The sequence below is a fragment of the Aethalodelphis obliquidens genome, unplaced genomic scaffold (assembly GCF_003676395.1).
Source record: "Aethalodelphis obliquidens isolate GAN/ISIS:26980383/991018 unplaced genomic scaffold, ASM367639v1 scaffold83, whole genome shotgun sequence".
Lineage (NCBI taxonomy): Eukaryota > Metazoa > Chordata > Mammalia > Artiodactyla > Delphinidae > Aethalodelphis > Aethalodelphis obliquidens.
In genome coordinates, this window is record NW_020838027.1 from 6886946 (window position 1) to 6901124 (window position 14179).

Genomic DNA, 14179 nt, shown 5'->3' on the forward strand with positions numbered 1-14179 from the left:
TTTTCATTCATAAAATGGAAGTTTATTTCCATGTGCCAGGAACTGTCCTGGAGAGGTCCTTCTGCAGACAGATGGAAGGGTCATAGGCCTCCAATGCTTAATTTCTATGAAGGAGTTAGGTACTTGTTATGGGTGGACTTGTGTCCCCCAAAACTCATATGTTGAAGCCCTGACCCCCAGTACCTCACAATGTAACTGTATTGGGAATAGGGCCTTTAAAGAGGTGACTAAATTAAAATGAGGCCTTCAGGGCTTCCCTGGTGGTGCAGTGGTTAAGAATCTCCCTGCCAATGCAGGGGACACGGGTTCGAGCCCTGGTCCAGGAAGATCCCACATGCCGCAGAGCAACTAAGCCCGTGCACCACAACTACTGAGCCTGCACTCTAGAGCCCGTGAGCCACAACTACTGAGCCCTCACGCCACAATTACTGAGTCCTCTCGCCACAATTACTGAGCCCTCTCGCCTAGAGCCCGTGCTCCACAACAAGAAGCCATTGCAACGAGAAGCCCACGCACCACAATGAAGAGTAGCCCCTGCTCACAACTAGAGAAGGCCCGCGTGCAGCAATGAAGACACAACACAGCGAAAAAATAATTTTTAAAAAGTTAAAAAAAAAAGTGAAGGTATTAAAAGTAACATGCCTCATTTGTTTGAGGATTAGGGTTAATACATATAAAACAAACTTAGAACATTGCATAGGATTTAAAGTATGAAAACTTTAAAAGGACACTAAAGTAGAATGTATTTTGTTCACCCATGTTTTCGCATTATTAGATCTCACAAGCGTATAAACCTAACACGATTGCAACAAATAAGTTTTTTCACGAGTCAATGATTTTCAAATGCATACAGTACTCAAGAGGGCCTTGCCTCTAGGAACATCTTGCAAGTTTAACAAAACCTCAAGACCACCCACATTCACCCATGCTGTAGACCATGATGATTTGAGTAGTTCTAAGTAGGACAACCTCTGAAGACCTACTTTGGTGGATATTAATATTTAATATTCCTTTTTAACATCATCGTTGAACTTCTTTGCCATTTGTTTGCACAGTCCTCCAGGTTTGGGCTTTTTCTGCTTCTACATCATTCTGAATACCACCAGGTCTCTAGTTGCTTTGCAATTGGATTGTCTTTTTTTGGCCACACCACGCAGCTTGTGGGATCTTAGTTCCCCAATCAGAGATCGAACCCAGGCCCTGGGCAGTGAAAGCGCAGGAGTCCTAACCGCTGGACCGCCAGGGAAGTCCCATGTACCCAATTCTTTAATATCCTTCTAAAGTGAACAAAAGATAGCTGGAGGGCAGAAGATGAGTTTTATGTATCTCTTTTATCCCACAAATAAATCCAGGTCTGTGTACACTTAGGTTATGAAAGAAAATAACTGAACTAAAACACCATTGGGGCTGCATCTTCCCTTAGTATTATATACCACTATCATTCTTTCAATTCCCTCCAACCAAGACCAACTGATAACTTCTTCCAGGAGGTTAATATGTGCAAATATCTGTGCCTTTGTTTTCTAACCTTACCCAAATGTATAAACTTCCTTCCCAACAGGACAATATCACAAAATATTAGAATGCCAGATATTTACACCCTGGGAATGTGATGGGGAAAAAGTATTACTCATTTAATACATAGCCAGCAAAAACAAGTCTAAAATAAGAATTTTTTAAAAGGTACTCAAATAAGTCTCAAATTTTAATAAGATCCTCTATAAACACATTTATTTGCTACTGAAAATTGAAACAGCACATCAAAAATTTTTATTGCAATTCAACGTGCTGTTCTAACAATGCTGTGGCCAAGCCACCCAACGTTATATTCTTCACTTTCCTTCCACACAAGTTAATTTGTTTCACAAAGTGGAACTAAAATATATTCAAGTCATTCAAATGCAAGCTACGTAGATTCCTTATAAGTTACTGTATTAAGGTAGAAAAGAGATGCAAGAAAAAAAGACAACACAGAACTTATAGATTATCAAAATATTGGTACACAATCTTTCCCAAGCTTCATAATGATCCTAAAATTACCAGGACGAAAAAATAGTACAAGAATAAGGTTTATGGTTCCTTCGACTCCGTGTCATAATTACTGTAATACTTATTGTTGTAATGATTCTCGTAATTATCCTCAGAAGGATCTCTATGAAACCGGCAAAAACGACAGCTACATCTAAATCTTTGCCCTCTTGATTGAGTCTGGAAAAAAGAATGAATTGGATTAACTGGTTAATAATTTAAAATAATAAAGTACTTGTACACCAAAGAGACGTTAACAACCCTCAAATCTAATGTTGGTTATTAGAAGAGACTTTGGAATATGGAACACTAAAAAAAAAGGTCAAAACCAAAAAACTTTGGGAAAAATGGATCGAAATGTATGGCTGCCAAAGAATACCAGATTGCCATTTTGTAATGCTAACAGCTACTGATTGTCAGTCAATAATATATTCCTGTACAACTATAAATGGAGTATAACCTTTAAAAACGGAATCACTCTGTCATACACCTGTAATTTATAATACTATATATCAACTATACTTCAATTTAAAAGGAAAATTACACACACACACACACACACACACATACATGCATATATATCAATATATACCTAGTGTCAGTTCTCTGAATGCCTTAAACGTGAGACACTCAACCAGCTGCTGGACACTCTGTGCTCAGGTGTTTGCCCTCTTACTACATGGTATTGAATATCATGTTTGTGACAGCAGGTGAAAAAGTACCAGCACAACATCAAGAGTGAACCTTCATGGAAACTACAGACTTTAGGTGATAATAATGTGTCAGGTTCATCACTGTAACACCACATAACTGGAAGATGTTGACAGCAGAGCAGGCTATGAATGGGTGGGTTCAGGAAGTATATGTCCTTTCTGCTTAATTTTGCTGGAGACCTAAAACTGCTTGAAAAATATGACTTTATATATTTTTTTAAAAAGCACAAATATGAACTGATTGCTCCAGAGTTTCTGAGGATTGAGAAAGTCCAAGCCAATTTGCCTTTCCTCCTCCCTCCCCAAACCACATACCCACCCACTTGTATAGTAAGGGAACTTCTAGTTACCTCAACATCATTCTGCCATGGTTCTCTTTCAGAGTCAGACTTCGTGGGAAGAAAAAAATACATATATTACAAACTATCAAGGAAAATTTGGATTACTAATGCTACCCATCTAACATAAGAAGAGTTGGTGAGTCTTAAAACCCTAAGTGTTATTCACACCCCACACTCATGAGTACAGTGTATGAGTGACCACTGCTGTTCGTTGCTATTTATATTATTTAATTTTTTGGAGGGGCCGCAGTCCCCCACTGGGGATCGAACCCTTGCCCCCTGCAGTGGAAGCGGGCGCTTGGAGTCTTAACCACTGGACCAGCGGGGAATCCTCCCTGCCACCCCATCACTATTTACATCTTGACTTACGTGAGTGCCCCCCAACCCCTAGAGTGGGGCAGTGCTGCCTACCCAGACCACATACACTCACCTGAGGAACTCCTTTGCCGTAGCGTTTTTTAATGGATTGAATCAGCCGTTCCATCTTATCTCTCCGATCGGTTAACACGGTCCTCACCCCTCTCCTATAGGGTATGTTTTCACCAAGTAACCGCCCAGTTGGTTGAGGTAGACATTCTGGTAGAATGAATGGCAATTGGATGCTAGGGTTGAGCGTCAGTCTACTGAGGTCCTTTATTAACACTTCAGACATAGGTTCAGAGGCAACTGAAAGAAAAAAGGAAAGTTTAAGATCCATTAGTGCGAAGTGCAATATCCAGAAGCCACTTATCTCTTGCTCAAACTAGGTCTGCTCTTAAGCAGCTCAACGACGGACACTGAAAGTTTCCTCAGGGTGAAGATCCCAGATACCTCGGGCATTAACTAGCATGCTGCATGCCCTGAGAGCAGCCTAAAAATCCACTGTAATGGGAAACACTTCTCACAATAAAAAGTTGTTTTCTTTATGGGACTTCCCCGGTGGTCCAGTGGTTAAGACTCCGGGCTTCCAATGCAGGGGGCGCAGTTAGAGCCCTGGTCAGGGAACTAAAATCCCACATGCCCTGGGGTGTGGCAAAAGGGAAAAAACAAAGTGGTTTCTTCCCGTTATGGGTAGTTCTGAATGGTAGATGTTTTCCCATGGGGTCAAAAGGTACTTAAGTATGATTCCAAGTGGAAAAACATGGAACAGAAACCAGGTATTGACAGTTTTTCCATTTTCATTTGTGTGATTTTTAATATAAATGCAGGGACATAAAGCACTAATGCAAGTCAAAGTGTTTCAGTGTAACAAGTTCCAGCAGTTCACCTTTATAAATTATAAAAAAACCTGTTTTTTTTTCTGGAAAATGAACTACATCTATGAAATAGACAAAGAAACCCCAAATATAACAGCCTCTCCCCAAATCCCCTATCCTTAACTAGTATGTCAAAGTGGCTGTTACCCTCACCAGTTCTACCCAGCTTTTTCATGCTGCTAGATCTTTCCACTCAAACGCAGTATTTTGAGAAATCATTCACTCTTGGGGCTTCCCCAGGGTGGGGTGGGGGTGGGGTTCAGTAATGAAAGCGCTGCGCTCCCAGTGCAGGGGACACTAGTTCCATCCCTGTCGGGGAACTAAGATCCTTCCCCTGCACAGAGCAGCCAACAAAACAAAAACAAAAACACCCACCCACTCTTGCTTCTTCCCATCTGAACAATCATGTAAATTTCATAAACATCTCATACAACAAGGCAGTTAGCATTAATTTTCCCTGTACGTGAGAGTATTAGATATTGAGTCAAGATCCATTCAACTTCTAGGGACTTGTGCACATGGAAATAAAGATTCCACTAAGACAGATTCAAGGAATGGGAGAAACTGGCGGTATTATATACTCTTCATTAATGTTTTTCCCTTTGACCAGGGTTCTTATCCTCAAGATGCAGGGGAGGCAGTTTAGATCTCGGAGGCAGAGGGCAGAATATAATGCCAGCGAGGACCCACCCAACTTCCTAGCTGCCCAGAGGGTGTTGGTTGGCTCCAGGTCGTCTGCGGCCACCCTACACCACCCATTCCCCGCCCGAGGTTAGGGTAATAAGATTTCATGGGAGGCCAAGCCTGGGAGGCCACACCTGGGATCGTGTGCGGCTCCAAGGAGAGATGATTTGGGAAGAACCCTGGAAGGCAGGGAACCTGATTAGCAGTATTCCTGGAGCACGGTTTCTAAGCTCTCCCTCGTTAAGTCTTACTACTACTTATTTACATTACAGAGCACACTCACTGGCTTTTACAAACCCGCCCCTTCCTTCAATTTCCTCTGAAAAGCCATTTCCCTCTTTATTAACATTTCCAAAGCGTAAATTCAGCTGGAAAGCCAATCCCAGAAATGTTGGTGAAATTAAGAAAACCTTTAGGTCAAATCGAAGTTTAGGTTGCCTGTATTCTTTTCCCTTTACAATTCCTGATTGGAATCTATTGCTGATGGAAATACTGATCGCACAAGACGCTGTGAGCCACCGTCTAGAACTGATTGCTCTTCCCCAGAAAATGTCCTTAAAAGGTTGACAGACTCCTGAGCATAGTAAGCAAACAATGCAGCTCCACACCCCTCCTACTTTTCTCCTCTTTTCCTGCCTTTCTTTTTTCTTTCTCTTTCTCTCTTTCTTTCTCCTCTCTTTCTTTAGAGGAGGGCCCTACACTCCCTGGCTCTCCTCGCTCTGAAGAGGTTTACTTAACTGCATTTCTCTGTAAAAGACTGAAGTCAGTATAACAGAAAGGAAGGCAGCCTCTTACCTTTCTGAACCCCAGGTAAGTCTGGCTTACCTGGAATTGCCTGGGAATTTTCATCGATGGACATTTGAGGAGACTCCAGGGTCCAGGTTGGGTTAACCTCAGATGAATCCATTGGGAGTCTTGTCACAGCTTGAAGCTTCTCCTAGACCTTTGGGTTCCAGTGGAAGGTGATGCCTTAGACTCAAATTGCTACAAAGTAGCCTGGGAGAACTATAGGGCTAAGAAAGAGGGAGAAAAATCCGAGCTAACACCGTGGTGAGAGAAGAATCCAACGTAAAAGTCTAGGTCGTGTTTCCTCTTAAAAACTACAGATAAGCCAATCAGCCAGCCTGTTTTAATGTAAATGACTAACGAGTAAAAGGATAAGGCAAGTTGGTGGGCGTCGTCCAATTAGTGGACTAATAGGATAATTCTTCATCTGCTCTGTATTAAAATAATCATGCCCTCTGTCAAGTAGGCTGGAAATTTTATAGAGAGCCTCTGTGGTTGTGTCTTCCTGAGGTTGCCTTAAAAATCCTTCTTTTCCCCCCAGCTCTACTTCTGGAGATGGCTACTGGTTTGTGAACTGGGCTTTAAGTGTTCTAGTACAGGGAGGAGAGGGCAGTTTCCCTCCAACTGCAAATTAACTCCCAATTAAGTTAATGGCAAGTTTCCTTAGTTTTCTTTGCCTGACTCATCTTAAACCTTTGGATGCTAGTAAGGCAAAGGAGAGGAGAAATAAAGGATCCATTATAAACAGTTTAAAAGCTTGGGATTTTATGAATGTGTATTTTGGATCTGTAATTTTAGTTTGTTTTCTAGACTATCAATTTCATTGCCTTTAAGATTGGTGAGCAACTGAAATTAACTACATCTATAAATTGCTACCCCCCACCCCTCCTCCACCCCCCAAAATAAACTTGTATTGAATTCTGGCAAAGAGCCCTAACATTAACTGCTGAGGGTGGGAGAGAAGGTCCTCAGCAGCCCCACTCTTCTTTTTTACTGTCTCCTATTCAATGTGCAACCTCCCCATCTCCCCCATAGCTGGAAACTATGAAGAAATACCAAAAGCAATCTTGTTTGTTTGTCGTAAAGAGCAAAAGTTGAAGTGTGGATCAATAACTACTTTTGTAGGGCATGAGGGGTAGCTGTAGATGCGTGCCAGGTCACAACACTTTATTTAAGGGGTTGTCAAAGGTGTGCCCTGAAGACGGGCAGCATCAGCGGCACCTGGTAACTTGTTAGATATGATTAGAAATGGTTGAACTCCAACCCAGACCTAGTGAATTAAAGACTGGGGCCCAGCCGTCCTTGTCTTAACAAGTCCTCGCCACCCCCCAGTGATTCCACCTGTGCTCAAAACGGTAGCAGCAACTCTTTCTGGCACTCCTGACTGCGAGTTCTACTCCTTTGGTTCTGCTCTCAGCTGTATGCCCTTTGGGGCAGGTGACCTCTCCTACAGCAGTCTCAGAGAGCCCTTGGAGAAGTGAGGGCAAAAATCAGATTAAGAGGTGAGATTGTGAAAAGGGCCAACATAGACTCTCGCTCAAGAAATCCAGGTTTAAGAAAAAGGTGAGACACTGCTATATTTAAAATGGATAACCAACAAGGATCTACTGTATAGCACAGGGAACTCTGCTCAATGTTATGTGGCAGCCTGGATGGGAGAGGAGTTTGGGGTTAGAATGGATACATGTATATGTATGGCTGAGTCGCTTTGCTGTGCACCTGAAACTATCACAACATTGTTAATCGGCTATACTCCAATATAAAATAAAAAGTTTAGAAAAAAGAAAAAAGGTGAGAGAACCAGAGCTCAAGGGAGGTATGGGACGTAGATGATGGTGGAGCTTCTCTTTGCTTAAACTTGACGGAAGCTGAGCATTCAGAAAACACAATCCGTGTTTTAAAATTATAACACCATTTTAGTTAACATCTTTATAGTATGATATATGAGATAAAAAGCCAAGTGGAATGAAGCAATTAGAAAAAAGACTATAAAAGAACACATAATGAAAACTATCACTGATTTCTCCAGAGATAAACTAATCATATAATACCTTTTTTTTTCTGGGAAGATATAATATTTTTGAAACAAACAGGATGCTCTTTTAATAAAAGGAAAACTCAAGAGAGCAAAAAAACAAGACTACCTGGAATTCAGAAGTTTGAGATCAGAAACAAGAAAAGAAGGGTCTGGAGATAAAATCAAAGCTATTCCCTTAGTAGGTAAGGCAAAACCAGAAGCAGATATAAAATAGAAGAGAAAATATAAGATAATGAGAATCTAAGATCAGGAAATATGATGGCTTCAGATTCTTCAACAGTCCCGGATGCTGGAAGACAAGAGAGCTTCCAAATTCTGAAGGAAAATGATTTCCAACCTAGAATCCTGTATTCAACCAAATTATTGAGCAAGTGTAGAACATTTTCAATTTGTCAAAAACATCGCCACCCACATAGATTCCTTTGTCTTGTGGGAAATTAACTTGATTACAAGAACATGACCAGGTAAGCTATTCCAAAGTTTCAGAAACGGGAAACGCCAACAGATCATATTTAAAAGCTCATCTCACTCAGTTTTTAAAGTAAATTTAAAATGCACAGCAAAAAACAAGGCAAAAGGAATGCAAAGTAACAGATTTAGAGTGTTAAAAACAAGACAACAGGTCCAAAATGGAATTGGTTGGGCTAATCCCCACGTCACCAAACTGCGACTATTAATTTTGGCTCTCCTGGAAATAAAATCTTGAGCCAGTCAATCAGGAGTCGCCTTATCAGCACTAGTTAGGTGATCTGCCACCCCCTAAAGGCATGTAACTTTCTACTAACCAGCCCACTTTCTTGCCTAGTATAAGTTCCTTGTTCCCATTCTGTTTTGGCTGTAACCAAACAGCTCCGTGAAATTTCTTCCTACCTGCTAGATTGGATGCAGCCCTATTCAGATCGATTTTTGCTCAGATAAACTCAAACATTTTAACATGCCTCAGTTTATCCTTTACTAGCACGGAATCCTGGAGTCTCCAGACTCATTCATTTCTGGGAAGGGGCATTCAGAATCCACCTAGGATGGCCTGGGAGACTGCACCAGTTTTGCATCAACTTTTTTGCATCAAAAAATGTCAAGGTTGGGAGAAAGGAACAAAATGCAAGTTTAAAACTTCAGCTGAGGGACTTCCCTGGCGGTCCAGTGGTTAAGAGTCCTCGCTTCCAATGCAGGGGGTGTGGGTTCCATCCCTGGTCCAGGAAAGTAAGGTCCCACGTGCCACTCAGCTGTGGGCAAAACGAAAACAAACGAAACCCCCAAAAAACTTCAACTGAATTTAGAAGTGTCTTAACGTCTCACTCACCTCTGTGAGATTGACTTTATAACCAAATTTACCCTTTAGGAATGTTAAACAGTGAAATGGCTTCATCTGCCAGAGGCTGGAGAAGGGGCAAAGTCTTTCAGACCCGAGACAGTATTGAATACTTTTAAAATTCGAATCTGCCTCTAGGATGGATACAGATGATAATCTCGGCTCCACTTTCTCTCTTATCTGTTGAGCCCACCTTTTCTCTCCAGTTGAATGATTTTTTTTTTTCCTCCCAGGCAACTGTGCCCGGCTGGTTTCAGGCGGGCCAGAGAGCCCAGGCAAAATAAACTTTTTGCCCTCAGGGAGCAGACAATAAATCGTGAATCCAAAATATAGGGTGGGGTAGTGAAATGTATTCCAAAGAGAGGTGTGGCCTGGTTAAGGGAGAGTCCAGGGCTGCGGTTTGGGAAAACTCTCCCAGACACACAGTTGATGAATTACTGCGCTCTCTCGGGCCCTGTTGGGTTCCCCACGCCGCCCCGCCCCCTGTGGCCTGCGTCCCTCCAACCTCAGGCCCACCCTGTCCCTGGGCTCTCTTTGCGCTCGCTCTCCACCCCCCCTTGTGTAGGGAAGCCTGTTTCCACCAGTTTTCCAAGGCATCCGCCCTGGATCCCAGCCGCTGAGGCCCAGGGCGGGGTGCGGGCTTGCAGTGGGCACCCCGGTACCGGCGCCGCTATGGGGCCCCCATTGGCCGCAGCCCGACACACTGTGGCCCAGAACTGCCCCTCGCTTTGCCTCTGCTTGGCCCCTACCGCCCACCGGTGCCTACCTTTCCCTGGATCCAATTTATTTCTTGAAATTATGCAATGAAGAATCAGTACTCCCAGGGGGGTATAAATTAGGGGTTTGGGATTAAAATATACACACTACTATCTATAAAGTAGATAAGCAACAAGGACCTATTGTATAGCACAGGGAACTCTACTCAATATCTGTAATAACCTATAATGGAAGAGAATGTAAAAAAAGAATATACCTATAACTGAATCACTTTGCTGTACACCTGAAAGTAACACAACGTTGTAAATCAACTATATATTTTTAAAATAAATTTATTTATTTAGTTAGTTTTGGCTGCCTTGGGTCTTCGTTGCTGGGAGCAGGCTTTCTCTAGTTGCAGTGAGCGGGGGCCACCCTTCACTGCAGTGCAAGGGCCTCCCAGTGAGGTGACCTCCCTCGTTGTGGAGCACGGCCTCTAGGCGCGCAGGCCTCAGTAGTTGTGTGGTTCGCCGGCTCTAGAGGGCAGGCTCAGTAGTTGTGGCGCACGGGCTTAGTTGCTTCGCGGCACGTGGCTTCCCCTAGGACCAGGGCTCGAACCCGTGTCCCCCGCACTGGCAGGCAGACTCCCAACCACTGCGTCACCAGGGACGTCCCTCAACTATATTTGAAAAAAAATTTTTTTTTAAAGAAAAAGAAAAAAATACTCCCAGGGATAGAATCCTGCCTCTGTTATCAATTTTTTAACAGTTTAGTGGGAAACATTTATTGACTTTACAATATGACAACCAGCTGGGGTTCAGAGGGGAAGAGAGAAGTATGGGTGATCAATTTCCCAAACTTCGCAGTTTGAATGGAGGTATCTGGAAACATGAAGTCAATTAGGCCTATCAGAAGAGAGTAGCAAATACTGTCGGCATTCCCAGGTTTGCTTAAGTATGAGATTTCCAGAGGACATGTTTTCTTTCTTTATAGGTTTCCACGGAACGTGCAGTAGGTAATGCTGGTGGGGCACTGTCTTAAGTTTCCACTTTGCACATCAGCTCTGGAAATTCAGTCCAGAGAGCGAAGGAGTGCCTTTGCCTTTGTCCCTGTTGTTTCACTGACCTGCCTTGGCTTCTCCTTAGGAGAAAGGGAATCCAGAGACAGGATTGTGGTCTTTCTTTTGTCTGCCCCTGAAGGACCTCCAGTTCAGCCCTTTGTTCACTTATTAAAGAAGGTTTCTGATTTGAGAGACGGGCGGGGGCTTCTAGACCATGCAGTTCATCCTGATAGTTCTTTTTTTTTTTTTGTGGTACGCGGGCCTCTCACTGTTGTGGCCTCTCCCGTTGCGGACGCGCAGGCTCAGCGGCCATGGCTCACGGGCCCAGCCGCTCTGCGGCACGTGGGATCTTCCCGGACCGGGGCATGAACCCGTGTCCCCTGCATCAGCAGGCGGACTCTCAACCACTGCGCCACCAGGGAAGCCCTAATAGTTCTTATTTACTTTGTCTTCTTCCACCAGCCTCTTATGCTTCTTGCAAATGCTGACAGAGGGCCTCAGGGCTGGTACCCACCAACCATCCCCTCCACCAGAAGGAGAACAGGGTGGGTAGATTAAACACCAGTGCTTTTTAACTCCTCCATAACACAGTTTCCATGATGCCAGTTGTCTTTTTCCCTGCAGCTCTCTATCTTTCCTCCATCATTATCCCCATTTTATAAGCCAGCTATATAATTTGAATGCCTTTCTGATTTCAATTAGCTTTTATTCCATTTTATTTATTGGCCCCAGAAAGAAGCACTAGGTCTCATGGAATGCAACTGTTGTAGAATTCTAGTGTCAATAAATTGCACAGAGTTTTGTTTTTGTTTGTTTTGTTTTTGGCCACGCCACGAGGCTTATGGGATCTTATTTCCCTATTTCCCTGACCAGGGATTGAACCCAGGCCCACGGCAGTGAAAATGCTGCCTCCTAACGACTGGACTGCCAGGGAATTCACCTACTGTCAATAAATTGAAATAAAATATTAGGAATTTGAAATAGAAGATCGTTTGGAAAAGGGAAGTGAAAATAGAGCTAGGAGGTATTGCGTTGCATAATAATTGGGGCTATTAACCAATGAGGACTCCGAAAACCTGGCCAGAGATCAGAGCAGTGCCATATGCCCCTGTACAAATTGTTCAAATGACTTTCTGCCTCGGTGTCTGATTTTTAGGAAGGAAATCCAGGGACCATGCATTGTTTTTCCTCTGATCTTCTACCCCTAAAGACTGGAAAGACATAAAATAACCTAATTTCAACATTTATGTATATATATGATTAGCAGATATTTGGTCCTGTGCAAAACGTCCATTGAGACATGTGGTCCATGCCAAATGGTCCTTGACATTTGGTCCTGTCAAAAGCGTCCATGCTTCAAACATGTACCTGGGTTCAAATAGCCCGTAAGTTTTATTTATACTTTTGGTTTACAGGATTAAAAAATATATATATATTATCATGTTTTATTAGTCCAATAATTCCGTGTAACTGTATTGCCAATAATAACCCTTTTTGCCTTGGTAGCCCAGCTGGCACATGGGGTTAGGTAGAAGAGTGGGGTTTCAAATCTTGCGGAAGAGTGGAATTTATATTTTATTAGCTATGAGTGCCAAGGAAGAGTCTTACGGATAGAGAAACGCACAGCGAATGGCAAGTTGAGGATGGGATCTCTCAGTGTGTGGTGCATTAATATGTCACTGGGCATTTGGTTGGATGTGTCTGGGTTATTCAATAAGGGCAGAATCTGAAAGGAGCAGTTTGGTCCAGCCACTATGTAACATAGCGGCAAAGGCATTGATGTAGACATTTTACGTGCATCTCATTAGTTTGGGAGGAGTAAGAATGGGTGTGGCTCTTCTACCACAAAGAAGTAAGGTGTAATAGCTACCATGAGAGGAATACTGGGCATCTAATTAACCCCCCTACAATTATCTCATTGCTCAGGGTTAATGGGCAGTGTTTCCCTTGAGTGGATGTCCTATGGAGGTATGATGGCAGTAGAGTGCAAGAACTGTCTGCCACTATTTGTAAAGGTTTTAGTGGGTGTGGTTCCTATACTTACCTGCCATTAGGCATGGACTACCATGCTCTTGTCTGGAACCTACTTGTTTGCTGATCCAGCCCAGCCAAACTCATGTCCATGAGACATTAGTAAGGTTTTCCCTACCAGTAAACCAGCAACCATTAGTCAAAGAGCTACAAAAGAAAAAAGTAACCCTTCTTCTGTTGCTTGGCGGCATGACATCTTTATTTGAAAATTCTCAGCTGAACATGGCAGAAATAGTATACTCACAAAAAAGAAAAGCCAATGCTACATTGTAATAGTTTTTGTTACCATTTCCCTTCCTTTAACAGAGATAGGAGTAGAATGAACTGGTGCTGTGAAGAAGGAGAGTCTGTCAAAGTGATGAGAGTACTCTTACTTACACGATGTGTGACGGTATTTGATGTTCCAGTGCTAATACCGCATTGTTCAGTGATGGTACCTTCAAGATGACACCAAAATGGTTCACTCAGTAACTCACTGTGCCCAGTGTAGTATCGGGTTATCCTGTGCCATTGATTCATGCACTAACAATGAAAAGATGAAAAGAAGGAGAGTAAAAAAAACGAAAAGAAAAGGTAAGAAGACACAGATATAAGTGAGAAAGTACTTGCATCTGCATGAAAAAGAAATCTTGACATTAACCCTTCATTGTGCATGATGGATTTCGAGATTGCAAATGTGAATTCGAGATTCAATTACTTCTAACAAATGAACAAGTAAAAAGATGCTTGTTTCACTTTCACAATCACTGTGGCCAAAAGAAATATCTTCTTTGGGTCTGACACTCAAGTATTGATATATGACAATGGAAAGTAACACCCATAAGTATACACCATGTTGTTGGGACTTCAATCTGTGCCTCTGGAAGTTATAAATTAAACTTTTGAGTACATTGTGACCTGCGGAAGAAAATGTAAATGACCTAATAGATTATGTTGAGAGAGTGTTTGTCTGTGGAAGGTGGGCAGAGGCAGAAGACCAGAAGCTCCAAGATTTCCACCAGAAACGCGGAATGTTTATACATCAGTACTTAATAGTGATCACAGGACAAACAACATGGCGGAAGGTTGGCATAGCAAATTTCGGGAGCTGATGGTAATACATCATACTTCAGTTTGGAGATTTATTGACACGTTAAAAGATGAACAGCAAAGCAATGAACAGTTATCACCCAGGTTATTGGTGGTCACACTCCAATACTGCTACCAACTTCACAATAATACTGACAAAATCAAATTTGTGTAACTAAAATTGTTA

General features: G+C 42.6%; 1 protein-coding gene across 1 annotated transcript; it reads right to left on the reverse strand.

Moving 5' to 3' along the window:
• Positions 1 to 2070: 2070 nt before the first annotated feature.
• DPPA3 (developmental pluripotency associated 3) lies at positions 2071 to 5908 on the reverse strand. Its single transcript, XM_027093187.1, has 4 exons — positions 5827 to 5908; positions 3513 to 3748; positions 3092 to 3130; positions 2071 to 2208 (listed from the first exon to the last, which is right to left on the reverse strand). Exons 1-4 carry the CDS (start codon positions 5906 to 5908, stop codon positions 2071 to 2073), a joined length of 495 nt encoding a protein of 164 aa, XP_026948988.1.
• Positions 5909 to 14179: the final 8271 nt, after the last annotated feature.

Bases quoted from the DNA above. Each gene is read 5' to 3' on its own strand.
- DPPA3 (XM_027093187.1), bottom strand. From the start codon at position 5,908: ATGGATTCATCTGAGGTTAACCCAACCTGGACCCTGGAGTCTCCTCAA. The intron at 3,749-5,826 runs GTAAGCCAGACT...TTTTTCTTTCAG, and splicing joins AAATTCCCAGGCAATTCCAG to TTGCCTCTGAACCTATGTCT. The intron at 3,131-3,512 runs GTGAGTGTATGT...CTTCCCACGAAG, and splicing joins ACGGCAAAGGAGTTCCTCAG to TCTGACTCTGAAAGAGAACC.